Source organism: Aspergillus campestris (genome assembly GCF_002847485.1).
Source record: "Aspergillus campestris IBT 28561 chromosome Unknown P168scaffold_9, whole genome shotgun sequence".
NCBI lineage: Eukaryota > Fungi > Ascomycota > Eurotiomycetes > Eurotiales > Aspergillaceae > Aspergillus > Aspergillus campestris.
In genome coordinates this window covers 1,475,730-1,502,945 of record NW_020194344.1, presented here as the reverse complement: position 1 = coordinate 1,502,945, position 27,216 = coordinate 1,475,730, and the positions used below count along the sequence as shown (strand labels likewise).

At 49.6% G+C, this 27,216-nt stretch overlaps 8 protein-coding genes across 8 annotated transcripts; 6 read left to right on the top strand and 2 right to left on the bottom strand.

The window, feature by feature from the left end:
* Positions 1-269: 269 nt before the first annotated feature.
* Positions 270-2,039, top strand: P168DRAFT_320402 (ADP-ribosylation factor GTPase-activating protein; the record flags this gene model as incomplete). The annotated part of the gene is made up of 6 exons (XM_024840364.1): positions 270-335; positions 408-543; positions 606-789; positions 848-1,575; positions 1,643-1,960; positions 2,011-2,039. The coding sequence occupies 6 exons, from the start codon at positions 270-272 to the stop codon at positions 2,037-2,039; spliced, it is 1,461 nt and encodes a 486-aa protein (XP_024691462.1).
* Positions 2,040-2,815: 776 nt separating this feature from the next.
* P168DRAFT_283606 (folic acid synthesis protein) lies at positions 2,816-4,318 on the bottom strand (the record flags this gene model as incomplete). The annotated part of the gene is made up of 3 exons (XM_024836066.1): positions 2,816-3,797; positions 3,857-4,065; positions 4,121-4,318. The coding sequence occupies 3 exons, from the start codon at positions 4,316-4,318 to the stop codon at positions 2,816-2,818; spliced, it is 1,389 nt and encodes a 462-aa protein (XP_024691461.1).
* A 1,685-nt stretch (positions 4,319-6,003) lies between these two features.
* Positions 6,004-7,625, top strand: P168DRAFT_291976 (nitronate monooxygenase). Its single transcript, XM_024837504.1, has 3 exons — positions 6,004-6,153; positions 6,263-6,524; positions 6,601-7,625. Exons 1-3 carry the CDS (start codon positions 6,141-6,143, stop codon positions 7,391-7,393), a joined length of 1,068 nt encoding a protein of 355 aa, XP_024691460.1. The 5' UTR covers positions 6,004-6,140; the 3' UTR covers positions 7,394-7,625.
* Positions 7,626-8,245: 620 nt separating this feature from the next.
* Positions 8,246-10,327, top strand: P168DRAFT_272453 (cytosine permease). The gene is made up of 3 exons (XM_024835320.1): positions 8,246-8,794; positions 8,848-9,064; positions 9,137-10,327. The coding sequence occupies exons 1-3, from the start codon at positions 8,567-8,569 to the stop codon at positions 10,237-10,239; spliced, it is 1,548 nt and encodes a 515-aa protein (XP_024691459.1). The 5' UTR covers positions 8,246-8,566; the 3' UTR covers positions 10,240-10,327.
* A 909-nt stretch (positions 10,328-11,236) lies between these two features.
* On the bottom strand, positions 11,237-12,828 carry P168DRAFT_306082 (uncharacterized protein). Its single transcript, XM_024838990.1, has 2 exons — positions 12,092-12,828; positions 11,237-12,035 (listed from the first exon to the last, which is right to left on the bottom strand). The coding sequence occupies exons 1-2, from the start codon at positions 12,648-12,650 to the stop codon at positions 11,533-11,535; spliced, it is 1,062 nt and encodes a 353-aa protein (XP_024691458.1). The 5' UTR covers positions 12,651-12,828; the 3' UTR covers positions 11,237-11,532.
* A 258-nt stretch (positions 12,829-13,086) lies between these two features.
* P168DRAFT_256611 (Hsp70 family protein) lies at positions 13,087-15,797 on the top strand. Its single transcript, XM_024834525.1, has 5 exons — positions 13,087-13,482; positions 13,541-14,775; positions 14,828-14,888; positions 14,936-15,083; positions 15,138-15,797. Exons 1-5 carry the CDS (start codon positions 13,396-13,398, stop codon positions 15,335-15,337), a joined length of 1,731 nt encoding a protein of 576 aa, XP_024691457.1. The 5' UTR covers positions 13,087-13,395; the 3' UTR covers positions 15,338-15,797.
* A 308-nt stretch (positions 15,798-16,105) lies between these two features.
* tif35 (translation initiation factor eIF3 core subunit g) lies at positions 16,106-17,219 on the top strand (the record flags this gene model as incomplete). The annotated part of the gene is made up of 4 exons (XM_024836065.1): positions 16,106-16,122; positions 16,188-16,797; positions 16,898-17,069; positions 17,167-17,219. The coding sequence occupies 4 exons, from the start codon at positions 16,106-16,108 to the stop codon at positions 17,217-17,219; spliced, it is 852 nt and encodes a 283-aa protein (XP_024691456.1).
* A 9,146-nt stretch (positions 17,220-26,365) lies between these two features.
* On the top strand, positions 26,366-27,193 carry P168DRAFT_239932 (uncharacterized protein; the record flags this gene model as incomplete). The annotated part of the gene is made up of 2 exons (XM_024833690.1): positions 26,366-26,592; positions 27,085-27,193. Coding segments are annotated over 2 exons (336 nt in total), but the record flags the coding sequence as incomplete, so codon positions are not given.
* Between the last annotated feature and the right edge of the window lie 23 nt (positions 27,194-27,216).

The window sequence follows — 27,216 nt, the reverse complement described above, 5'->3', positions numbered from 1 at the left end:
GGATCGCAGCCAAGCCGTGCGTCATGTCGTGTAATTTGCAAGACGGAGACTGCCAATCCATGGGTGGATTTCCGACCACGTTCGACCCTCCTTCTCGACCCGATTTGATCTCCATATTATCTTGTTCGCTCTCTGGTTGTTCCCAGCGTTCCTTATTCTGACTTCTGTCATCTTCTCCTTTTCCCTCCTCACTTCGACTCCCCCACAACACCACCCTTTCTCGGTCTGTTCGTTATCTTTCCGGTCTCTCTTGTTCTCTCCTCTTCGTTATGGCTGCCTCTAAGGCCGAGTCTCAAAAAATCTTCGAGAAATTGAAACTGAAGCCGGCAAACAAGGTACCCCTCTTCGCGCCCCTAACAATACCACTTCGCCATCTGGGACGGTCACGCTGATTTTTCTACTCCCAGGTCTGCTTCGATTGTGGCTCCAAGAATCCAACATGGTCGTCCGTTCCGTTTGGCATCTATCTGTGCCTGGACTGTTCCTCTAACCACCGCAACCTGGGTGTCCACATCTCCTTTGTTCGCTCCACGAACCTCGATCGTATGCTCTCCGCGTTCATGGCCATTTTATATCTCCCGTGAAAAATAGACTAACACGTACAGAATGGCAATGGGATCAGCTGCGGACGATGAAGGTCGGTGGTAATGAGTCCGCTACCAAATACTTCCAGTCGCATGGGGGCTCCGCTGCTCTGGCCAGCAAGGACGCTAAGGTCAAGTACACGTGCAATGCCGCGAACAAGTATAAGGATGAATTGAAGAGACGCGCCGCGGAGGATGCCCGGCAGTGAGTGCTCCTAGCAATCAATTAAAGGTCTAGGAACTAACCGCATGCTCACCGCCAGGTTCCCTGACGAGGTCGTGGTTGACGTTCCGGCTGGTACCCCGTCCAACGGCTCCAACACCCCCGCGGAGGCCGACGACGATTTCTTCTCCTCGTGGGACAAGCCCTCGATCAAGCGCCCGAGCAACCCTCCCTCCCGCACGGGCACCCCGCCCGTCGTCGGCCGCACGTCGTCGCCCTTCCTGAACGCGGGCGCAAACGGAAACGGCACCACCCGCTCCAAGTCCCCCCTCTCGGCCTCCGACAAGGAATCTTCGCCCGCCCCGGCAGCCATCAGGTCGAGCGCGAGCGTGCGGAAGACCGCGGCCACAGGCACCGCGAAGAAGGCCAGCGTCCTGGGCGCTAAGAAGGCCCCCAAGCTTGGCGCGAAGAAGGTCGTCGCTGCCGACACAATCGATTTCGACGAGGCCGAGCGCAAGGCGAAGGAGGAAGCGGAGCGCATTGAGAAGCTGGGCTACGACCCCGAAGCTGAACAGGCTGCGGCGGACGCCAAAGCGGCCGCGGCCACCGCCGCCAAGCCCATCGCCGCCCCCTCGCCCATCAGTCCCCCCAAGCCCAGCTTCGGCGCGTCTCGGTCGTCGCAGGACCGGAACTCGAGTGACGTGGAGCGTCTCGGAATGGGCGTTGGCCGGCTGGGATTCGGCCAGACATTCAGCAAGAAACCGGTTGCCCCGAAGCTGGGCTTTGGCTCGGTCGGTCCCGTCGGGGCGGTCAGGACCGCAGAAGATGGTGAGCCACTTTCACTTCCCATTTGGTCGAAAATACCCAAGATCCACTAACCAGGTGTGCCTTGTAGATGCGGAAATCCAGCAGAACACGACACGATTTGGCCAGCAGAAGGGCATCTCGTCCGACGAATTCTTTGGCCGCGACCGTTTCGACTCCAATGCCCAGTCCGAGGCCAAGGAGCGGCTTCGTAACTTCGATGGTGCGACTGCCATCTCCAGCAACACTTACTTCGGGCGACCAGAGGACGAATTGCCTATGGGCGACGACACCTACGGCGATCTGGAAACGGCAGCCAAGGACTTTGTGCGCCGCTTCGGCATCACGGCCGGTGACGATCTGGAGAATCTGTCGAATCTGGTGGGCGACGGTGCGGTGAAATTGCAAGGTATGTCTGCCTCGCTGGTTGTCACAACCCTCTACTAACCCATGACACAGGCGCCATACGGAGTTATCTGAACAGCTAGATGATTGAGAGTTCGCGCCTTGCATACCGTACCGTACCATACCATACCATATTCCATTGGCCAATTGATTCTATATGGCGTTTGTTTTATCCTTTGCTCTTCTCCTCTTTTCTTTCCCTATATCCCTCAATGAGTTAAATCCGCCATGTCGACCGCGCCCATTTCCTTGATAGGTAGATTCCTCGCCCAACAAAGAGGAATCACACACCTCCGCCGGCCATCATCCTGATTAAATGTCCCTGCGCCTCCCCACTTGCTAATTTTCTCTCCGTTCTACTTATCGGTTGCGATTGTTCCCTAGCGTCAATACAAAAATCTTCGTCCCGTTACGTTCAGCAGTCAGTCCGTCTATCTTTGTGGGTGACGTTGAGTTGAGTTGAGCTCTGATCTGAGTTGGGTTCGCTTCTTGTATATCTTTTTCTTTTTATCTTGTTTCTTTCGCTCTGTTTTTGCTTGGTTTGTGTTGTTTTGTTTTGCTTGCTCTGCTTGTTGTGAGTAAAGCCAGTTAGGTAGTAGGTAGGGAGGTAGATGGTAGGTAGTGCTGGAGTTTTCGTTCCTTATTATCTGTTTTGGACGAGGTTGCAATATCTAGACTTATTACTTGCTTCTTCTTTTCCTGTTTATTCGTAGAGCCCATTTCGAAAGTAATAGATTATAGTATGCAGTAGTGTTATATTCATTAGTATGGTAATGATACATTCTCTATACGACATTGTTGAAATATCTACACCCTCCCAAACCCTCCCTATCAAACAAAACCCAGATGAAGACACACATCACCCCCTATAGATCGCATCCGCCACCTTCGCAACCTGCCACATCTCACGCACATCATGCACACGCACGATATCCGCCCCGCCAGCAACACTAGCCGTGACAGTAGCAGCCGTGCCCCAAGAGCGCTCCTTCGCCGTCCGCACACCCGTCAAGCTACCGATGAAGCGCTTGCGACTCGGCCCCATCAGCCACGGCAAGCCTTGCAGACCATGCGTGCTCGTGCGCAGCGCGTGCAGATCGCGCAGCAGAGCCAGGTCCTGAGGCTGGTTCTTGGCGAATCCGAGACCCGGGTCCAGGATGATGCGCCAGCGGCGGATGCCGGCTTCTTCGGCGTCGGCGATGCGGGCGCGCAGCTCGGCGCCGACGTCGGTGATGACCCCGTTGGGGTAGTCTGTTAGCTTGGTCATTGTTGAGGGCGTGCCGCGCATGTGCATCAGGATGATGGATTTGCCGGTCTTGGCGGCTGTGGGGAGCATGGCTGGGTCGAGTTGGCCCGCGGAGACGTCGTTGATTATGTCCGCGCCGGCGGCGCAGGCTTCGGCTGCGACGCGCGCGCGGTATGTGTCGATGCTGATGGCGATGGGGGATGCTTCGGGGATGGTGGTCCGGATGTGCCGGATTGCGGGGATCACGCGGGCGAGTTCTTCTTCTTCGCTGATGGGGGTCGAGCCGGGGCGGGTGCTTTCACCGCCGATGTCGATTATGGTGGCGCCTGCGGCGATGAAGTCGCGGACTGTGGTTGTGAGGGATGCGAGGTCGGTTGGGGAATGGGTGCCGCCGTCGGAGAAGGAGTCGGGGGTGAGGTTGAGGATTGCCATGATGTGGGTTGGGCGCGCTGTGTCGGTGGCGTGGAGGGAGCCGAAGGTGGGAGAGATGGGCGTCGTTGCTGTTGGGGGTGGGTGCGGCGGGGCGAGGGATGCCAGGTGCGATTCGTAGGTGGTTGTGTGGTCTGGGAAGGGGGGTACTTCGTGCCCGATGAGCCTGGTTGAGTTGTGGTTAGCTGGACTGTGGTTGAGGCTGGATGGTATGTAGAAACGTACTGGCACAGAGGTCGGAGGACGAAATCTCGCTCGAGCATCAACTGGTGTGGGATGGTGAGGCGCTCGTTGGAGAAGGTTTGCTGGTCGTAGAGGAGGATGTCTAAATCAATAGATCGCGGCCCTTTGTCGATCAACTTCTTCCTCCCAAGTGCGATCTCAATACCCTGGAGTGTATCCAAAAGCTCCATCGGGCCCAAGCTGGTTTCGACCTAGGCGAGGTCAGTTGGGGTGATCGGTACACTACCGGTGGAGAAATTTTTTTACCTCACAGACGCCATTGAGGAACGGATCCTGGTCGAGGACATACATGGGCGCCGTCTCGTAGAGGGAGCTTGTGCGTTGGACCTTGACGCCCACCCGGTCCATTTCAAGACACGCTGCCTCGATCATGTCGACACGGTCCCCGACATTGCTCCCGAGAGCAATGAATGCTCGGTGGGACGGTGGCTGCACAGGGCCCATGCTGGAATTGGATCTGGCTATCGGGCTGTGGGAGAAATTTCGAATGTGGGATATTGTTGGAGGAAATTTGCTAGCGCCATCTGCCCGGGAAGACGGAATCTGATTGCTATCCTTCTGAACCGCTCGTCGCAGCCCTGGATGTGTGGATTAGCCGGGAGTGTCGAATGGCATTGCGTTATTCTGTGCCATACATGAGACAACAAAAGCCATTTGCCGGATGTACAGTATATTACGGACGTCTCAGAGGAAGTGTATGCGTACCATATACAGACAGATTTCTACCAGATGGAGACGGTTAGATTATGATATTTGAGCGCAGATCAGATTGAGGGGACCTGCCTCTTGCCCAGATCTCGACTGCTATTCATGACAATTGGGGAACGAAGACTAATTCGCGGAGAATACCACGAGCGATAGCCACCAACGGCGTGGTTCACAGGGGCAGCGGTACCATGCCAATTGGAAGCTGACCCAAATCGCATACTTGCAGAGGTGAGAATGGAGTGAAGCGCTGCGGGGTGTTGCACGCCGGACGGGAAAATATATTCGATACGTCATGTGCTTCTTATGTCATCCGTTCTGCTTATGTCAACGGATTATGATTTTGTGCATGTGCAATGTATGTCAAGATGGCATTCGCCTGAATTTTGCTGAAGAATCTATACTTGCAAAAGCAGCCATGTTCAACACCAACAAACCACGGCAGGTCCATTGGGCATCTTGATGCTCGACACCTTCGTCTTCTTGCAGGTCGTCAACCAGGGGAAGTACGCAGAGCTAGCCTATCTTAATCTCGATCCTTCGTTTCGTTGTCGCATTGACAATGATCCCAGCCTATATAAGAGGATATCAGACAATATGTTTATCCTCACAATCCAGAATTCCCCACTGAGAGACAACTCCTAATCAATAATCATCTTTCCTACAGAAAGATTATTCGATTACTCATCTAAATGCTCTACCAAGGGGTATCTCCCTAATTTTTGGGGCCATTCCTATTCCGGTGGGAATCAGTATCCGACTCGTTTCCCGAGTCGTGAGTTCGGAGCTCTCCGCAACAATACGATGCTGGTGGGGAAAAGCTAAGAGCATTCTTTCCTGGCCAGAATCGGTTCGTTTGCTAGGAGCAGCTGTCAACGTATAGAGCGCGTTGGCGGGTCTTTCATCGGGATGTGGTATGGTGTCCGATTTCGGCTATTCTCGGCATTAGTGATGATGTATATACACCATGAGAATGATGGAAACACTCTCAATTACCCTTGAATAAGCCACTTGATTATAGTAGTAATACTTCGAGTACACCGTTTGCCTTTACAATGTTTACTCGGCTAGCCTTGGAAGGTGGTCCCCAGTCCCAATCTTGGATCGATCCCTATTTATAACCGTTAGTCAGTGGAACCAAGCTGGTCAGTGCGGTCTCCATGGACAGGTACACTGATTGATAAAACTCTCAACATGATAACAGGATATGTCCTACACTGTATGTTTATGTAGTACTGGATTGACAGGGTAGCCCTCTGGCAGCCTTTGTGCCTAGAATGGAACCCCCTGTCCTGCTGCCTCAGGCACCAGAAACCCCGCTCCGTGATCACTGATCAGGCGATTCGGCAAAGCCGATCAGGTGGAATTGGAAAGCCTCGGTTCTTTTCCCTCTGTTGATGCTTCGCCCTCGGTCCCGCCCGTCTCCCCCTTCTTCTTCTTATTAACCTCGCTCCATCGTTTTCCTTCCTCCTACCCCGGATTTTCCTTCATCTCTCCATCTCTTCTCCTGTTATCTCTCCCTTCTCTACCATTTCAGGTTTCCACTCATCACACATCCATCATGTCTTCTCCTCGTAAGTTCCTCCCCATGGATTTCTCCGCACGTGCCACAGCGCCCGTGGAAATGAACCCCGACACATGGCAGTGGCAAGAGACCCCATATTGACGAGTCACCTTCGCTAGAACAAATCCGCACTCCTCTCACGGATCTGCTCAAGATCCAGCATCCCGTCCTCCTGGCCGGTATGAACGTGGCTGCCGGCCCCAAGCTGGCTGCTGCGGTCACCAATGCCGGTGGTCTCGGTGTCATCGGTGGTGTCGGTTACACCCCCGAGATGCTCCAGGAGCAGGTCGATGAGCTCAAGAGCTACCTCAACGACAAGAACGCCCCCTTCGGTGTGGACCTGCTGCTTCCCCAGGTTGGCGGTAGTGCCCGTAAGACCAAGTGAGTCCCCATATTCTACACACCACCAGTCATGCCAGAAGAGAGAGACAGCTAACCCATTCTTCCCCGTATTTAGCTACGATTACACCAAGGGCAAGCTGAACGAGCTGGTCGACATCGTCATCAAGAGCGGTGCTCGCCTGTTCGTCTCCGCCGTCGGTGTGGCCCCCAAGCCCGTCGTCGAGCGTCTCCACAAGGCCGGTATCCTGTACATGAACATGATCGGTCACCCCAAGCACGTCCAGAAGGCCCTCGACGCCGGTGCCGACATCATCTGCGCCCAGGGTGGTGAGGGTGGTGGCCACACCGGTGACGTCCCCACCACCGTCCTCATCCCCACCGTTGCCCAGCTGTGCAAGGACAAGAAGAGCCCCCTGACCGGTGGTCCGGTGCAGGTCGTCGCCGCCGGTGGTCTGTACAACGGCAACTCGCTCGCTGCTGCCCTCATGATGGGCGCCTCGGGTGTCTGGATCGGCACGCGCTTCATCCTGTCCGAGGAGGCCGGCGCCCCCAAGGCTCACCAGGAGGCCGTCCGCACCGCGGGCTTCGAGGATAACGTGCGCACCATCATCTTCACCGGTCGCCCCATGCGCGTGCGCATGAACCCCTACATCCAGAACTGGGAGGAGAACCGCCAGGACGAGATCAAGAAGCTCACCGCCCAGGGTGTCATCCCCGTTGAGCACGACTTCGAGAACCTGCCCGACGACGTCGATGACGACACCCTGGACAACGCCCGTCCCTACCTGATGGGCAAGGTGTCCGCCGTCGTCAACGAGAAGAAGTCCGCCAAGGCCATCGTCGACGAGCTGGTCAACGACGCCGCCGTCCTGATCAAGCAGGGCAACAAGATGCTGTCCAAGCTCTAAGCGTGTTCGTTCGTTTGGCAATTTTTATGTTTCCTTCCCCATTAGAAGTCGATGTTGCATGTGACGCGAGCACGGTGGATGGATACAGATCTGCATTCTACAATTACTATACCTCTTGAGCCCGGTCCCATGCGTTTTGTGTACATACATGGGTGTAACATTCTATTTATCTATTTCCTTTGTTTTTAGCAAATTGGTAGCAAAATTGATGACTCGGAAGATTGATTCTGGAAAAATCCAACCATTTACCATATATTTGAAGATCCTGGCGGTCTAGGCTGGGCTAATTGCCGCCTGCGATAGCCGACAATCTGCCGAGCAAACGACCGTTGTGTAGATGCACTAAGCTCGATGTATAACTTGCAACCTTGGCTATTTGAGTTAGTACTATGAGAACACAGCAAAGACAAGCACTCTGAAGAGACTGAAATACCCTGGGGACAAACTTAATTGCCACCCCGGGGCCAGAAGATAGATATCTGCGATCCACTCTGCGGCGCCGTGCCTGATAAGGGTTTTGGTCATCGGGAGAGTGTTTAATTAACCACGTACCTAGTACTTCAGTTATCCGTGCTTGACAACTTGATTTCTCCGATAGCCAAATAGTATCAGGTACCAAAGTTGATAAGATCTCCTTCCAGAAAACAGCCCAAAAGCCCTTATCAGCCGAGTACGTACTGAAAAAGCATGAGGAACAAAATGGCGGGATCCTCCTATCACGACGTATCACCGCACGGCTTATCACCGACCAATCATCAAAGTAAATTTCCACGTGGATTGGAGTTAGCTAGGTGGGGAAATCGGCTCCAGACCTGCTGTCTTCCTACTTTGGCTCTTCCTGATTTGAGGAGAGGGGGGAAAGGAAGATGGGATACTTATTGGAAGGATTCTGCTGGCTTTTGTGAGGGGAAGGATGGAAGGGAAGATTGGGGTTAAAGGAGCATGGATTCTTCTGGTTCTTCTTCCTGTTGTTTTTTCTATTCGAGCTGTGTTGGAACTTGCGTCGTCTGTGATTGAGAGCCCCTTGCTTTCTTGTTCTGCATAGTGTTATTTTTTTTTTCTCGAGCGGTAGGATCTTGCGATATCTTCCTGCTGGTTGATTTTCGAGACGACACCGCTGGAAATTGGGGGGTGCTGTCCTGTCAAAATCCCGTTGCTGGCACTACCGTCACGATGTTGAACAAAAAAGACATAGATATTGAAAAGGGTCCTCAGGCATCCGATACAACCATCGATGACAGCACCGATGGAGCCGTTCCAGGCCAGAGCTTCGAGTACGGCGGCTCGATGTATGCGAGGATCCAGCGACTGGCGGGAAAGCTGAACATCGAGCAGCGAGGGATCGAGCGCGTCCCGGCGGAGGAGCAGACGGATACCTCGTATTTCAATATTGGGAGCATGGTTCGTTTTCGGTATTCTGGGTCAAGCTGAATGCGCTTTGCTGACCGTCACAGTGGCTGGCAGCCAACATGGTGGTTAGTTCATTCGCAATCGGTGTCCTGGGAAAGTCACTCTTTGGACTCCAGTTTGTCGATGCAATTCTCGTGGACATATTCTTCAACCTTCTGGGCATCATGACCGTCTGCTTCTTTTCATGCTTTGGACCTGCGTTCGGGCTGCGACAGATGGTGCTGTCGAGGTTCTGGTTTGGGTGGTGGCCAACGAAATTCAGTACGCTGCTCCACTCATCATAAACCCTGCGTCCGTTGTGGAGAAATCGTCCGCTGATACTTCTCTCTACAGTTGCCATCCTAAACGTTCTCGCCTGCATCGGCTGGTCCGCAGCCAACGCCATCGTCGGAGCCCAGCTCCTTCACGCAGTCAACAACGACGTCCCCGGATTCGCAGGAATCCTCATAATCGGCCTATGCACACTGTGTATCACATTTGCCGGTTACAAAGTGGTCCACATGTACGAGTACTGGAGCTGGATCCCGACGTGCATCGTCTTCATCATCATTCTCGGCACTTTCGCCCACTCAGGCGACTTCAGGAACGTCCCCATGGGCGTGGGTATGTCCGAGCTGGGCGGTGTCCTATCCTTCGGGTCAACCGTGTACGGCTTCGCTACTGGCTGGACCAGCTACGCAGCCGACTACACAGTATATCAGCCGGCTGACCGGAGCCGGCGCAAGATCTTCCTCTCGGCCTGGCTAGGCCTGATCATCCCGCTGCTCTTCACGCAGATGCTCGGCATCGCCATCATGTCAGCCACCACCATCGACGCCGGTCACAACAAGTACCAGGCCGGATACGATGCCTCCGGCAGTGGCGGCCTACTTGCCGCCGTGCTCGAACCCCTAGGCGGCTTCGGCAAATTCTGCCTCGTGATCCTAGCGCTCTCCATCATCGCCAACAACTGCCCCAACATCTACTCCGTCGGGCTGACCCTGCAAGTAATGAGCCGCTACTCGCAGCGTGTACCGCGTTTCGTCTGGGTCTTCCTAGGTTCATGCGCCTCCATCGCCATCGGCATTCCCGGCTACGACCACTTCGAAGCCATCCTCGAAAACTTCATGAACATCATCGCCTACTGGCTGTCCATATATTCTGCGATCTCCCTATGCGACCACTTCTTCTTCAAGCGCGGCTTCGCCGGCTATCGCCCTGAACATTATGACCAACCCGATAAGCTCACCGTCGGCATTGCCGCTGCCGCTGCATTTGCTTGCGGTGTCGTGGGCGTGGTCCTCGGTATGAGTCAGTCGTGGTGGGTCGGGCCGATTGCCTTGCACGCGGGTATGGCTCCCATAGGAGGTGACGTGGGCTTTGAGCTGGGATTTTCTTTTGCGTTTGTCTCGTATCTAGTGCTGCGGCGGATTGAGTTTAGGGTTATTGGTCGGTAGGGGGTATTCGTGTTATCTCAGTCGTTTCTTTGTTTTGGTTTCGCTGGTCAGCCTGGGAGGTATATGTCATTCTGTTCTATCTAGAAAGCTTTGTAAATAGATTAATGTTTTAAATTTTGCATCGATGAATTGGCCTGTACAAACTCACATGAACGTGCTGTAGATGGTTGACAAATGCTACTCGTGCTTCACCCAGCCAGAACCGCCGCCTCATATCTGAAAAGTTTCAACTCAACCATGTAGTCTTTTACCGCCATCTTATTCTCCTCTTATTCTCCCTCATTGACAGACCTAGAGAGCCAGAAAGTACCACTACTGTGAAATTATTGAGGTTGAAACTGCATGTAGACAAGTGGCGACTGAATACGTTTGTGAAGCGTAACGGGACTCGACTTGTCGACTGTAAGGTAATGGGATGTGAGAGGAGAAAGATCATTTTCTGTGAGATCCTCTGGTGTTTGTGTACTATTGGGTTCAGTGTGTGGCTGCTACTTTGCAGGGTGGCGTAAATGAATCATGTTTGGAAAGGTTGTTGTCAGAATCATGGATGGAAGGCTGGGGTGTAGCGGGTGCTTTTCTGCCGTATGTGATTTCCTTCAACAATCGCCAAGCGTTATATCTGACAGTTTATTGGAACTTGTGGCAAAGCATGATCATTCAGTCATTTGGGTCAATTTTCTTAGGTGTTCAGTCAACTAATTTTGGGTCTACTTTACATAGAATTTCTGGAGAAACTATAAACAGACTGTTGTAGATAGGAAATCCTGTCGAATACTAATAACGGTTAGCCACTTCTATCATTTCCCATATTTTTGTTGTCAAGTTGAGGGATTGCAAGAAGGAGTCATGGGTCCTGATGCTGAAGAAACTATCTGCCCATGTTTCTAGAAGCTAACCCTATACTTTACGTTTATGCACATATCTTGGTCATGAGGAAGACATCCTTATTGAGATCGTTTAGAAAAGTGAGTATGCATCTTTTGCCCTGTACCTGTCTCAGGTTGTACACTTCCATTAACTCCTCGGGTAAGAATAATGAGGCGATGGAGAAGAAAATGAAAAGGTAAAGAAAAAGAAAAAGCCAAAGAAAGGAAACCAAATTTCAGCGCCGGTAGTAGCAGGACATGTGAACCCCGTCCTATCTGCGTGAGACAAATAGATAACATCACCATCAAAGCTAGATAAAAGTCAACTTGGAAGAATTAGTCACCATCCAGCTATATCATTGTCCGCGGCTTGGTTACATTAGGCCCAGTGTTGATCATCGTTTTCTCGCAGGCGCTCGGAGACGTTTTATCTCTTCAAAGTTGCAATAAGAATAACAGGCTTTTCGATCCAAACTTGATTGTGCTGTTCTTCTCCATGCCGAGTGAGTCCAGGGAAAATCAACGCAAGAAACACACCAATTACATCGCTATCATCTAGACCCTCAAGACCAGGAAGTCGGATCTTGTGATGTGTTTCAGCGTCAACAATAGTGAACCATTCCAAATAACCCTTGTGTATCATTTGATCAGGGAACCATTTGTGAGCTGGAAAATACGAGTGCCATTTGTATTGACTTGGTGAGGACTCCATCCTAGCTGCGAGTTCAGCCGCTGGGTTTGCTATTTGCATCATGAACCTCTCTGATTTGTGCCTCCAATTGGATACACTGAGCTGGTGAAATTTGCTAAGGAGTCTGTGAATGGAGTCTGTCAAGTTGCAGCAACGTGTTTCGGTTATCTCTCGATATTTTGGATGGGCCATATAGGCACGAAGGGTATTCGATTTCCACGCGTTGATGCTTTCAAGATCTGTCCCGCTTTAGTCCATCTTTGTTCATTTCGTAAAAAGGGTGAATTACACAAACCTATGCGGGAGTTCAAGTAGGACATTCCTTCCTGGATATGGCACACTAGTTCTTGGTGCGTCTTTTCTCCAATTATCGAACCTTTAAATAGACAATTCCAGATGACTTTGAAGATTCTGCTAGTCATAAGTTCCATCTGTACATCCTCAGGTCCATTGGGGAATGAGTGGGCCCATCCAGGCATCAGTTTGTGCAGTACTTCTTCCGAGATATGTCTCTCGAAAAATTCTTCAAAATTGGCAATATCCGGGAAATTCTCAACCCAGTTGGAGATGTTATCCCGAAGTATCCTGAGGTCCTCTTGAACCTTTGCGTCACTGATCTGATAATCTGAAACGTAGTTTTGCAGCTTGGTACGACAGCCAGAAAGCTCTTTCTCCAAGTATCTTATGCGATCCTCCGCTTCTTGTAGACCTCTGTCTTTCCGCGTCAACTGGGTCTCATAACAGTCCACTAGAGAATTGTAATTCTGTTCAAGTTCATTGCGCAAGCTTCTTGGATCTCCTGGTAGGGTTCCTTGGGGGTGGTCAAGCTGTTGATCAATTCCTGAGTGATCCATCTCCGGTTGTGGCTCCAGGAACTTGGTGATACTTGAACAGACTCGAAATAAAGTGGAGAAACGGGGAGAAAGAACACTTCTCAAACCTGACTTGATGTTGCTCTTGAATATGGCAGAAAATAGTACGCAGTAGTCTGTAAATTAAGTGGTAGGACTAGAAGATCTCAAGGAATGGAGGGGAGTCAAAAGAAGAGTAATTGCGTTCAGAACAGCAGGCCTCTCATGTGAAGTAGGTGAAGGAGTTATATGGCTGCATATTACAAATGCAATTGTCAGTGAATGCATTGAGAAAATCAAGTTACTGTTTCTTTGTTTCTGACACAAACATTACATTCACTCATTATAAAATGATTCTCAACTTTGTCTTTGGAAACACTCATCACTGCAACTATCTATCCACCATCATCTATCCACCATCATCTATCCACCATCATCTATCCACCATCATCTATCCACCATCATCTATCCACCATCATCTATCCACCATCATCTATCCACCATCATCTATCCACCATCATCTATCCACCATCTCTCCACCATCTCTCCACCATCATCTTCCTCCCCTTGTTCACACTTCTCTTACATCAAAACACCGCCAAAGGACACCTCAACAACAAAAGCACAGCCCTGGCAGCCTCGGCTTACCGTGAATTCAAAACACCCTATCATATCAGTTACCAAGCTCCAGATTTCTCGCATATCTTTCTCTCAGTGCCGATATTGGCGGACCCCACCAGATTGCAGAATGGCGACTGACCCCGATAATAAGGTCATCATTGCTGTGGATTTTGGGACCACTTTCTCTGGCGCTGCCTGGGCTCAAGTAAGCAATGTAAGGCTGCAACTTATGATCCCCAGTCCTGAATCATATTTATACTAATTTTTCTTAGCCTGAGAAACACTTTATCATCAACCAATGGCCATACAATGCTACCGACTCTCTCGATGGTATGACAAGTGAGAAAGTTCCGAGCGAGATAGCATATCAATATGGCGATTCCGGTCCAAAGTATCTCTGGGGGTTTCAGATCCCACAAAGTATGCCACGTCACCAGTGGCTCAAACTCGGACTTTCCAAAGAACGGAAATTAGGATTAGGCTCCCGCTTATCCTGTTCCCATCAAGATATTCGGCGTATCCCAGGGCCCTACCATTCGTCTTCTGAAGCTCTTGTCGTTGACTACCTTAGTGGTCTTCGGGATCACATCTTCAGTAACTTCAAGCGCCAGATAGGTAGCTCATTCGACGACAAAAATGCTAAATTCATCATTACTGTTCCAGCAATATGGTCAGACCATGAAAAAATGAAAACGCTTTCATGTGCGGAGAAGGCTGGATTCGGAGGAGTATCACAGGTTCGTGTGATCTCCGAGCCTGAAGCAGCTGCAATGCACAGTCTTCATACGCCTGGTCTCCATGGCCTAAAATCAGGCGATACCGTTGTTTTGTGCGATGCAGGCGGTGGGACTGTCGATCTTATCACCTTCTCGATCGTTGAGATGGAGCCTATAATACGTCTAAAGGAAGAAGCACCTGGAGATGGAGGCCTCTGTGGAAGCACCTTTCTTGATCGAAGGTTTGAGGAATTTCTTACGGAGAAGCTATCCTCTCTTTCTGGCTGGGGTTTTGATACCTTGGAAGAAGCAATGGCTCGATTCGAAACCGTGGCGAAAAGAACTTTCAGCGGCAGTCCAAATGATCCATTCATGTTTCCTGTTCCAGGACTTTCGGACAATGAGGAAATAGGAATCAGAAGAGGTCGACTGCAGTTAATGGGGGATCAGATGTTTGGCTTGTTCACGCCTGTTCTTGAAGAGGTTTACAATCTCGTGAAGGGTCAAGTCCGGATCTCAAGTAAGAAAGTTAAGGCAATCTTTCTGGTTGGAGGGTTTGGACAGAGCCCATTTCTTCTCAAATTTTTGCGTGAAAAATTCTCACCTGATATCGAGGTCTTAGTGCCTCCTGACGGATGGACTGCCGTGGTTCGCGGCGCTTTGCTGAAAGCTCTGGGCGAGATGGTACCCAGTGCCATATCGACCTCCGTTGTATCTCGTGTGGCCAGGAAACATTATGGGACAACAAAAGCGATAAAGTTCATGGAAGGTGTACACAACTCCCAGAAAAAGTAAGTCCGGATGCGTGCTAGGTATATGGCTTGCGGGCTCAATAGGTCACAGGTACTGGAATTACTTTCATGGCGAGTATCACATCCAGGTGATGGAATGGTTTATCAAAAAAGTATGCACAATTCTTGTGCGACAGTGCTTGTTCTAATGCAAATCAAGGGCGACTCAATAAGAGAAACAGTCCCGGTCATAACTACTTGGCATGAACGTCAGCTCAAGAGTAATGGCGCTTGGGATTCCATACAAGTCACTCTCTACGAGTTGGACAGCCATATGGGCAAAGACCCACCGCTTTATTTCAACCGCTGTCAGTAGCAACAATCTCTACATTGTCGGGCTTCCTTACTCACAACTTATCTAGCGATGAAAAAGCATGCAGATTTGAATCCTCCCCTAAGTAAGATCCAAAAGGGGCGACTTCCAATTGTCAAAGGAACGGATGGAGAGGATTACTACCATATCCAATACGAAATCCATGCAGCTTACTTTTCAGCACATTGTCAGTACTCCCTATGGTATGAGGGTGTCAATCATGGGGATGTCAAAGTCGACTACGTTTGAAGCCCTCAGTCAAGTTCAGCGAACGGCATTGATTGTTGTCTTCTCCATCCACTTCTCAGCGATTTCTGGATACGATGAGAAAGTCACGAACGACGGTAATGCAGATACCTTCATATCAAAAGACGAATTTCACTCACAACATGAGTTGTCCATGCCTACATCCAATTTGTTTCAGTTTCGATCAGCAGTACTTCATTATCACTGTCCAGAAAAGAAAAGAAAAAAAGGAAAAAGAAAAGAGAAAAGAGAGACAGATGAGAAGCTTCGCTCAAGCTCACCCCATCAGACCTTTTTATCATGTCAGCACTTGGAATCTTTCCATTACATTGTATTTCGTGCTATTCAGATCAGAAAGTTGTTGACATGGGCAGCCATTGCACGAAACTTAAGAATTCAGGACAAGGGAGTCCACGTGGAAAGGATCATATTAAACTGATAGCAATAGGGTTTTTCCGGGCTTCTGCTTTTCCATATTTCAATCTCTTCCATAGGACAAGGACATTACCATCACTACTCCCCTACTCCGTAGTTAATTCCAGTCCTCCGTCGATGGACCGTATCCACAGTTGTGTCGAGGACCCAAAGCGGAGGAGACCCACTGAAGCAGCCGTGCGAGTCCAAAAAGCAAGCCCTCGCACGTGACTCAATAACACCAGCCACACCGCATGCGCCACGACGATTTTGCCGCGTCGAACAAATCCACAACGGATTTACCTTTGTTGAAATCCGCAAATTCAACATCATCATCAAAACAGCACAACCCGCACAATGTCTAAGCTAGGAAAGTGAGTGAAAGCCGCCGAAAGTTCACAGCGAGAAGAATCTCCTGACCGGAATTTTTCATTTTTAGCCGCGCCGACTGGGCCGACGACGAGGAGTTCGATGACCCCTCCGCGCTCCCCGCACAGCAAGTGACGACCAACAAGGATGGCACCAAGACGGTGGTCTCGTACCGGCTCAACGATGATGGCAAGAAGGTCAAGGTGACCCGCCGCATCAAAACGACCGTCGTTCGCGAACACGTCAACCCGCAGATGGCCGAGCGCCGCAGCTGGCCCAAGTTTGGGCTGGAGAAGGGCCACGCCGCCGGACCATCGTTCGAGACGACCTCCGTCGGTGAGAACATCGCTTTCCGACCCAGCGTGAACTGGAAGGCGCAGGCGGCGGAGACCGAGAAGGAGGGCGAAAAGGGCGGTATCAAGGATCAGCTCAAGGACAAGAAGGTCAAGTGCCGTATTTGCAGCGGAGAACATTTCACGGCTCGCTGTCCCTTCAAGGACACCATGGCGCCCGTCGAGGAGTCTACCGGTGCCGAAGAAGGCGGCGAGGATGCCGGTGGCGTGGGCGCCGGCTCGGGCAGCTACGTGCCTCCCCACATGCGGAAGGGCGCTGCTGCTGGTGGCGAGCGGATGGCTGGCAAGTACGAGAAGGACGATCTGGCTACGCTGAGAGTTACAAACGTGAGTTGGCACAGTCTTTGCTTTGTTACCCCCTTTCTTTCGTTTCTTTTTCATTTGTGTACTATCTTTGATGTGGATTGATCTGACACGTTGGCAACAGGTGAGCGAGTTGGCAGAGGAAGGAGAGGTGCGGGATCTGTTCGAGCGGTTCGGTCGTGTCACTCGTGTCTTCTTGGCCAGGGACCGGGAAACCCAGCGGGCCAAGGGCTTCGCTTTCATCAGCTTCGCAGATCGTACCGATGCTGCACGTGCCTGCGAAAAGATGGACGGATGTGAGTGCTACCCCTACTTACCCCCTTCTCCTATAGTCGAGGATAGCAAGCAGCAAATTGAGGACAGGGTGCTAACTCCATTTTCTTCTCCTATCAGTCGGTTACCGCCACCTCATTCTGCGTGTCGAATTCGCCAAGCGCGCTACCTAGATTCCTTAACGTTTTGCTCTCCTTTTTCTCCGCACCCCCCTTCGCCTACTTATGACACCTTGGGTCTTTTCTATCTATCCCTTATCTCTCTTATTTCTCGTCAGGCGGGCTCTTTATTCCTCCCAAACTGGCCTAAGATCTTTTCTTTGTACTGTATGACCTGATCGACGATGATGATTGCTGAAAGACATCCCGGACATGTCATTTACTTCTACTTGGATCGATTCTGCACAAAGAAAAGTTTCTCCTTTCTAGTGGTCTGGCTTCTAATTGCATTGCACTTCTACTTCCATACGTTTCATTTCATATCCGTAGGGTCCGAAGTCCTTGTCATGTCTGTTCCCAGCCGGGGGTGCAGGCGCCGGAAGATGCTTGATAGGATACAGGAAAGGCAGCGCCCTTCAAGTTTTCGTATACCAGGACATGGGGGCAAACAAGCAGACATTCCAGACACGGACACGTACGCACTTCACTGTAGTCAACTCTTTTCCTCTTTTCACATGTGGCATTTCAACCACCCACCTACCATCTTCACCCACTCACACTCCCCCATAGCCCATCCCTTACAGCATCGACACGAGTCAAATCAATGCCGTTCATGATCATTCTGTGAATGAATAGGGAGCCCCGTTGACTAACCATCTGCAGCCAGTCTGTCAGAGCGTTGTCATGCTGCATTCTCCCGGCTTCGTAAACAATCAATCGTCAGCGCATGACAACAATGCCATTCAACATCTCGTTTTTCTTTTCATTTCTTTTCTTTTCTCCATTGAGCAATACATCCGACTGGGGGGTGTGGGGGGGGGGTAAGGGTGGGCGTGTTGATCCATGGCTCCTCTTCCTTTTACATGTGCCGAAGCATCATTGCTTACCTGCTTTGCTTTGCCTGTCTGCCTGTCTGTCTGCCTGTCTGTCTGCCTGTCTGTCTGCCTGGCTGCTTGCTGGCTTGCTTGCCGGGTCCATACATCAAAACAGCAATACGAGAGAAGACCATGAAAATGACAAAAGTAAAAATATAAATAATTATTAAGGATAAAATCACGCACCGAGCAGCCATATCCATTGCGTATGGTAACAACAACAGGCCCGCCTGATACGTCCTCCCTCCCTCCCTCTCCTCTCTTTCCCACCTCCTCCTCATCTCCTCTCCCCCAACCTACCCAGGTAGGGTCACACCGGTCAGCCAGCGTACCATAGGTCGTGGAAGAGCATTGTGTCCTCTCATCCAATGAGTCCAGACAGAGACTCTCACAGCCCTCTCACACACGTAGCAGACGGGGGGGTGGGGGGGGGACCAGAGACGGGCGTCTTTTTCTGACATTTTTGCCAGGGATTATTCAACTTTCGTCCCTTTTGGCCGGAAATCTCAATGCTACACAACCATCTGAGGATAGCCACGGCGAAACTTGGATTCTTTTTATATATGGAGACAAAAGGTAAAGGATGCAAGGATAAAAAATGAAATAACTAAAAGTCAGTCAGCAATAAGGCCCCGCGTTACATTGCAGACAATGTTAAACGGGGCCTTCATTTGTCTGATGCTCTATCTCTTTCGTATAGTGATACTATATTCTCCTTTTCCTCAGCGTAGGACTCAAACCTACTAGGGTATTTTTTAGTATTTTTTTTTCTATTTCTGTCTGTTTTCTCCTGAGTCCACTGCTACCTACCTGCAGGCCTCGGTCTCTTCCTTAAATTTCCTACCTTATTTCTGTATGTATGCAGTATGTCCAGTATCTGACTGACGGCCTTTTCCCGTCCCTCGTGTGACTCAAATATCGTCCTTGGGAATGAGAAAAGGTGGACGGATGATGAATAGACAGGCATCATCCACGATGGGCGAGAAACTTTGGGAGCCCGCCTCCCCCAACCGCGGAAGTCAGCCAGGCTTTCCGTTCCGGGTTGTTGCCACCTCGTTGGTGGATTGGTAGCTGTTGGTGATTTGGACGGTCTGGATATTCACATCACATTCTCTTCTGCTTGAAATTGTGTTTTTCTTACCCTGGGTTGGTTGTCAGGATGGCTGGTCATTGTAGAGTCTGGTTTGGCAAGTCAGTCGTCCGGTTGTTACTCAATACGTGTTTTGGGGAAAGAGATCCATAAGAACATAGAAGAAGCGATACTAAATTATGATAAAAAAATATCATATGAGATCTTCTGGTCTACCTTGCTCTACCTCCCGTTCCTCCCCTGTCGCTTTCTTCTTTTCCCTTAGTCGTCGGGCCTCTAGACTTCTAGGCCTTTCAGCCGTATCTTGAGAAACCGGTCACACCTCGTTCAACCGATGAGAGATACTGTGCCCCCCGTAGAGTAGCACGGCGGGCCCAAAGCCATATAGATCCTGGTCCAAACAAGGAACAGGAAGGAATGGTCTGCGGAGGGTTACAGTGACTCTAGGATTAGATTATACGAACAGGTTCCGCGGGGCAGAACAAAAGGTTGATAGAAAGAACCTGGGCGAGAGGCTGAATTACCTTGTCTTGTTTTGGAAAGGAGAACAGATGGGAAAGTAAGGGGAGACGAGCAACGTATCAGAGATGAGTTCCAAGCTGGATTAACTTCGGGAGCTGATCCCACGGCTGTAGTTACCTAGTTGTGGAGTGTAATCAGGCCAACGCTAAAGGCTGAACTTCGGTTCCTTGGCCACGGAGACGGGCAGTCGATAGGTTGTTCTGCCCGGCCGACTCAACGCCGCTAGGCGCTTCCCATCCGCAGTCGACAAGATGGTGGCAGACTCCTCATCCCGTGGGAAGAGAAAAAAAGTATATACAACGCCCTACCATGCACACGTGCTTGATTGGAAGGCGACTGGAACCCACATGCAGGGCAAGCCGTTGAATCACACTCCCGTCGACCGAACTGGGTTAGAAGAAAGGATCCTCTCGTAGCTCGGAGGTAGAGACATGTTCCGAAGATTGCTCCTCCGGGAGGTATCCCGGTACCGTGGGTGGCATACGCTATTTTATTTTATTCTTGTTTATTTATTATAAATATTATTCGTATATATTTGTTTGTTTTCTTTTTGTTACCAAGTCTGTCAAGGCATCTGGCCCCAAGTCGGAGAGCATCACCTCGCCGTTTCGAGATCCAGGGCAAGTGTCCTGAACAAAGGACCGCATCTAGCACGGGCTGGGCGATATGGAAGAAGAAAAGGTGATATACCCCGGAAAAGGTAACCGACCGTTCTGGACTCCCGAGTGAATCTGAGGGCGACAAGCTTTGCCGCCCTTCTTGGATACTTTTCCGCAGTAATACCGGTCAGCTGCAGCTACTAGGCTGGGCTGGGATGAGAAGGATCGAGAGCATTCAATGAGGAGAAGTCCGATGGTCCCAATTGACTGTCGAGGGCCCCACTCATACAACTGATGTTGGAAGAGGCGGACAGACCGATCCCCACTTATTGATAGGCTGGTATGGGAAAGAAACAGTGATAGTCACATTGAATGATAGAAAAGGATTGAAAAAAAGGAAAAGAAAAGAAAAGAAAAGAAAAACAGTCTTCAAAACAGACCCAATGAGAATGCTACATCGGCCAAATACTCCAAGCACCAACAACGCCGTCCTCAGCCATTTGCTCAACCCCCCTCCTCCTCCGAGGAAAGGAGAACTGGGTGGCGGCTGTCGGGGGACGGAGTGTTAGGCCTTCTTCCCACGGGAACTGTCTGAAACATGCAACTAATGAGGGAAGTTTAAATCTCACCTACTATGTGATCTTGCTGTGCTTATGGGACGAGATTTCTGCCCGTCGAGCTTGATGAATACGCCAGAATCCCATTTGACAAAAATACCAGGTCAAAAGGACCTGGTGACATTGGAACCTAGAGGTCAAGGTCCCAGTCAGGTACCTGCCTTAGTCAGTTCCCCCCCCCCCCCCCCTCCTCCTTCTTCAGGGCCCCCGGGACTTGTGGTAATAAAAGTAGATCATATGGACCAGATTCGGTATTAACATGACGAAGATCGTGCGGCGTACGCTGTACGGTGATCCAATACATTATACCCTTTCGAGCCACCCGCAACGCATGTACGGCGATCCCTGATCGGCGTCTTTGACCATTACAAGATTAGGGCGGTTGGGTTTTTTCTTTGTGTCGTGATGGATCTACTACAGTAGTGTTGAGTTGATTCCTGAATAAGTTAGGGTTAAGTGGATATGCCTAGATAACGAGGAGATTAAACAGAACTAACTCAAATCACCAGGCAACGATCAAAAACATCAATGCTAATCCCTTGTCTTTCCGGTCAATCGCCCGAGGCCAAGCGAGTAACGCGCTATGATGACGGTGGAAAGTAAATCAAGGATCACCGTAGTTACCTAGTAGACGTAGACGTAGACGTCCAAGTTGTGCCCTCCTCGCCCCAGGTCATCCATCCATCCACTCTCTGGTTTCGCCTCCCCCCATCCTCCTCTCCAGACGCATCTGTTTCTGAAACTCTTCGCCCATCGACCATTTCGTTGGCTCCCTGAAGGCTAGTGATGTAACCTTCCCGTCTCCCACTCCTGGTTGGCAGTGACAGTACGTGTCGGTCTGTATTCCGATGGGGGTATCGCGCCCCGTCTTGCGAGCAACAATCCTGCATGACATGCCCCTCCCTCCTCCTTGGAATGCCCCCACCTCTTCGTCCCTTCAGCGTTCTTTCCTGTAAAAAATGAGCCTGTTTTTGTTACCGGACCTTTGAATGGATCTAGTCACCATTTTCAGCCAATTATGGGGAGGCATAAGCTGCTTCCTGGGAACCGTGCACATCACTAAGGTATTGGACCAACTAACTTGCTGCATGCCAGGATAATCATTCAGCCACTGGGAGCGGGTCCTGTTCCCGAGGAGTTATCTTATTAGGGCTTCGTTCGATTTGGTTCTTGCTTCACTTTATATGTTTTTTTAACTAAGAGTTGGCTTGGGTTTTGTTTTCTTCTCCTTTGAATATGATTGACCCATAAAATTAGACTGGAATTAAATTGACACGTTTGAAGGGAAGAGAAGGTAAAAATATATAACCTATAAAGATAGGAAGGGAAAATGAAAAAGACCAAGAAAAAAACAAAAGAAAAAAAGATAGCCATGTCAATTGCATCGATTTCTTTGTATTGGATGTCTCACTCCTCGACCAGTGGGCCTTCCGAGAGCTCCATTCTAATTTCTGGAAGCTTTACCCTTCCGATACGGACGGAGGCAACACGTCAACTCCACACCTCATCGTCCGGGTGCAACAGTGGGGAGGGGAAAAAGGGAAGTTCTCATTGTTCTCCGGGGAGGAAGGCGATTAGTTCGACAAGATTCCCAACGCTGCCAAGGATGGTGACTACAAACTTGACAGGATTTGGTTGATTGATTGCTCCTGTTTTTTGTTTTATTTTTATTTTTTCCTTATTTTTATTATTCGTGTTTTTTTCCCTCGTCTCTTTCGGTGAGGCAATGGTCCTGTTTTTTTATAGTATTTAGGTCAGCTAGTTTGGTTGCTGGGTTAAGCCCATCGATCGGCTGATCGCGGATTGATGCAAGAACCAGCGCTCGTGCCTCGAGCACACGAAAGAGAAAATAAAATAAAAGTAAATAAATTAAATTTTAGGAGTAATGTGTAGTATTGGTATTGGTATAAACATCTGATTGGGGCAATGGGGCGTTACGTCTAGAACGTAGAAGTGCTAGTATAGATGAAGGGGGGCGCGGAGGCCGTCGTGAGTCGTCTCGATAACCCCCCCTGTCTACGGGTACTCCGCCCTTAGCGGTAAACCGTTTCTCTTGGGGGGAGGATCAGGATCGAAGGCAAGTCAATTGGTTCAGTGAGTTCGCCCAAGCTCAGTTTAGCGTCGACAAGCCCCCCGTCATGCGACTAGGGTCTGCACGGGAGTCCCGGGGGACGATGATCGTCCATCACTAATTCTTTCTAGCGCCATCTTTTGCTGCACTTTCCCGCTTACCGGGTGTCGCGCTGGGGACAGCTGACTGACTTTTTCTAGTTTCTACCTAACTAATACTACAAATCTTTTTTTTTTCTGGCTATACAGCATTCAGTCCTTTCGACCTGCCAAGGATCCAACTCAGCTTTTTCTCTCTCTTTTGAATCCCTCTCCTGGGTCGTCATCCCAGGTTTGTATGGCTTGGGATTGGTGCAATATGTAACACCCAACCATCCCATAAACCCAATCTGGGAGGACTTTTTGCCTCTCGTTGTCAACGTTTGAACAGGGTCCAAGTAATTGATTTATTTTTTATCTGTCGAGTTTTTTTTCCTCATGATGCAACAACTCTCGCCATGAGACCTCATGCCTCATTTTCATTCGGAGGGAGCCAATTCAGAGGCAAAAGCAAGTTATTGTAAAACTAAATTAAGATGAAATGACACTAAATTAAATTGAAAATCAAAATAATCAGAGAAAAAATGTATGAATAATCTATCTAAAAAAATAGAATACAACAGATTAAAAAATAAAATAAAAGGAAAGAAAGAAAGAAAAGAAAAAAGATGGTCAGATCAAACTACAAACTACACCCCCTAAAAGGGAAAAGAGAGGGTCGTCCACGAAAATGGGAAGCCAGACAAGCCTCCTCCTGGGGCCCCTAATGGTGTTTCCACTCAGACTGTTTATTATTATGATGGATGTTATTATTCTGTATATACTTTTTATCATAATTTCGGTCATCATTACCAATGCCAACTATTAGTCGCAGGATGATTATCATGATTATTATTTCTTCGATGATCCTCGTTATTATATTATATTATTAGAATTCGAATTATAATATAATCGGTATCAGCATAGCCATGGTGATGATGACAATGGGGTCATTTCCTTGAAATCTTCCGTCCAGATTCCCAGGGGGGAAGGGTTCTCTTTTCGGTCTGGTACGATTGGTTTTCATTTGAACAGCCTTACTCGTGGCCAATGTGGTAGGTCTCCTCCCAGCAACAGCTCTCAGGGCTTGTGCGCAACGAGGTTCTGCAGATATTCCGCCGTCTTGCCAGGGTCTGTCAAGTCGATGTAAAGGGGCCAGTCTAGAAAGCGGGCGTCGGTGCGTGTGGGTAGGAAGGAAACATAATGACAGGAGCATTTGGGCTTGTTCCCTTCTAGTATCTGGAAACAAATATCAATCAGACAATTCCCTCGCTTGGTCTGCTGGCGTTTTTGAGTCTTTCCATTCCGACAGTGTCTCCCTTTCATCTACCCTCTTTCTGATATCATCCTCCATTGTTTCTTTTGGGTCGAGCGGGATATTATAGGCGGCAAGTTAACGCTGTTGGACTTGACACACGACCATCGCCCTTTAGTGTACACATCTCAGAGATCTGAGACGCCAGAGGATTCGGATTTTGAGCATTTCCATACTCGCATCGATTCTCTGAACGTGGACACTAGTCGAACCTTGTTCCAACGCCCAATCCTCTACATATAGGGTTGCAGCTGGAGATCAGAACCTGCAACGATCAATGCAAGATACGACTCGTACTCATTGATTGAATTTGATTATCAACTCTGGCGCCCAATTGCGCAACAGGTCCTTGTAAGTCGGCTCTTTTGTGTCTCTGTCTCCTCTTTCTCTTTGTACTCTTTATCTCCGCGCGCCTTTTTCTTGTCTTCCGCTTTCTCTTCAGGTGTTGGATTTCTGTCTCGCTTTTATTCGTCGACTCCCTATACAACAACGCATCTCATCCTCAGCCGATATGCACGTTTTCACTTGTTCAATCTAAACCCCTGTCATGTGGTTTCTCTGTGTCTCATGGTGGTCCTGATGCTTTTCCTGCACCAAAATTGGTTCCCATCTCGCTCACCACATCAACCACCTCTCTAACCCGTCCGCAAGTGTCATGCTGCATGACGGTTAGTCGTCGCCGAGAGCGACGACTAAGTGAAATGCCGAGAACACTAATACACCTGCGCATTGTTGTCGTTTACCTTTTTAATTTGTTTCTTACGTGCGCCTCTAGTGTTTTCTTTCTTTCATTCCCACCTCCCTCTAATTACTCTTTTCTCTCCCAACCCCATGCCCAGACTTTCCTGTATAGGCTCTGATCTTGAGGCGCTAGCTACACTTCTATCTGTTTCAGATGACCGAGACCTTACCAAGCACATTTGTTCGTTGGATTCCTTTCTTTTCCTGCCTATTTTGCGCCGCGACGAGACTCGATCGTGGGCCACGGGAACTGACAGGGCTTTAGAACCACGTCGTCTGCGCCAGCCCGGGTCTTTGAGGCGCGACACCTCCGCATCAGAGACAACTGTCGTGCTTTCTTTTTCCTTATCTTTTTTTTTTTTCTTTTTACTTTTGCTTTGACTTTTTACAAGCCTCCAGCCTTGGAGCTCAATGAAAGAGCCGCCCTAACTTTTCTTCCGGCGTCGCCCTTAACTACCTAAGACACCCCTGTTCAGCACCATCGAAAGCCTAGTGTTCCTCTGGGCGTCTCTATAGCGCTCGCTCGAATCAGGCTGGTCGACAGAGTATCCTTGGCGGATTTGGACTGACAGCTCGCCTCTTGTGTCATCCGACTCACGGCCTTACCCTTTTTTTTTTTCTTTTTTTCCTCTCTCTTTCATTCCTAATGAATCACTGTAAGTCATTTCCTTTTTTGTTTCTTTTTCCTTCTTTTCCATTCCCTTTTGCGAGTTGTTCCATATTCGTTCGTCGGGTGTTCTACCGAATCCCTTCGGCCTGCAATTCGATAGTCGCAAAGCCCGACGGCAAGCCATCTCCATATAGAGTTACGGTCTGTCATCCCAGGAGCTTGGTACCTCAAGCTTATTGCTTTGGTTGCACGATATAGAAGGAAAAAGGGGTGGGGCAGAGACAGAGCAATTAAAAGCAGGGGGAAAGAGAAGGAAAGAAAAATTACGTCTCCTCGCATGGCCTGAGATAGCGTCAAGGAGCACTGTATCCTTCAAGGACGACAAGGATGTCAAACCTATTCTACTTCGGACTGACGATGCCCCGATATCATTTGTGTGACTCTTTTCTTGTTGATTTTTTTTTTCCCCTGTTCTCCTTTTCTTCTTTTTTGGCTTTTACTTTTCATTTCTTTTTTTCTTGTTTATGCATTTATTTTATCTCATTTCTTTGTTTTCTTTTCCGGTTTTTTTCCGTCGTCAAGTTTGACCTGATGGTATATCTTTGTCAAAGTACCCTCTGTTCTAACAATCGTTCACTTTCCCAGCAACTCTCTTGCAGAATTCATTCCAGCTGGACGGTCCCCTCCACAGCGACAACGACTATTCGGGCTCCCAGCGACAATTCCCTGGTCCGATGGGCTTTTCCATGGATGAGGAGGAAAATCATCGCAGAGGAAATGCTGCGGGCCATCCTCTAGCACAGCCAGTTTCAGTGCCTGCGACCAACGGCCTGCGCTACAACACACAGCAGCCTGCCATGCAGGATCTCCCGTAAGTTGTCTTTCAATTTGGACGGTTTCCTGGTGCTCCACTTGGCCCGCTTGCAGCCACTAGTACACAGTATTCCCTTCTAGTTCGGACAACAACAACACCTCGATCATTTGGGCAATTCTCTTTTATTCCTTTTTTTTTTATTGCATTTTTGATGTTTTTGAGTTTCTCAAGAGGGTCTAGTTTATTCTCGACGTTCTTTGTCTTTCCCTTTGATCTTATTCTATGCCATATTGAACTACTACTTCCCCCTCCCCCTTCCAAATCCACTTGCATGCACGCTCCTCTACACTTTAGTCATGTTATTCTGTTATTCAATATGCGCCTGCAAATACTAGTCACCCAGGACACCACGGTCCATTTCATATGTTGTGTACTCGTTATGCATTGGGGAATATTTGATTTATCTTGTCCTTGCTTTACCCTCCCTCCGTGGCCAGTTAAGATGTCTATTTTTGGTCGAGACCGCTTGCTGATCTAGAACGGCCCCAGGTTCGCAACATCTCCTACGATCCTCATGAGTCCAGCGGACTCTGGATGTTCCGGTTGGTTGCCCAATTCAGGCCCTTCCATGCGGACTGCAAGGCTGACATGTCCATAAAACGGGATTGGCGTTCGTTAACA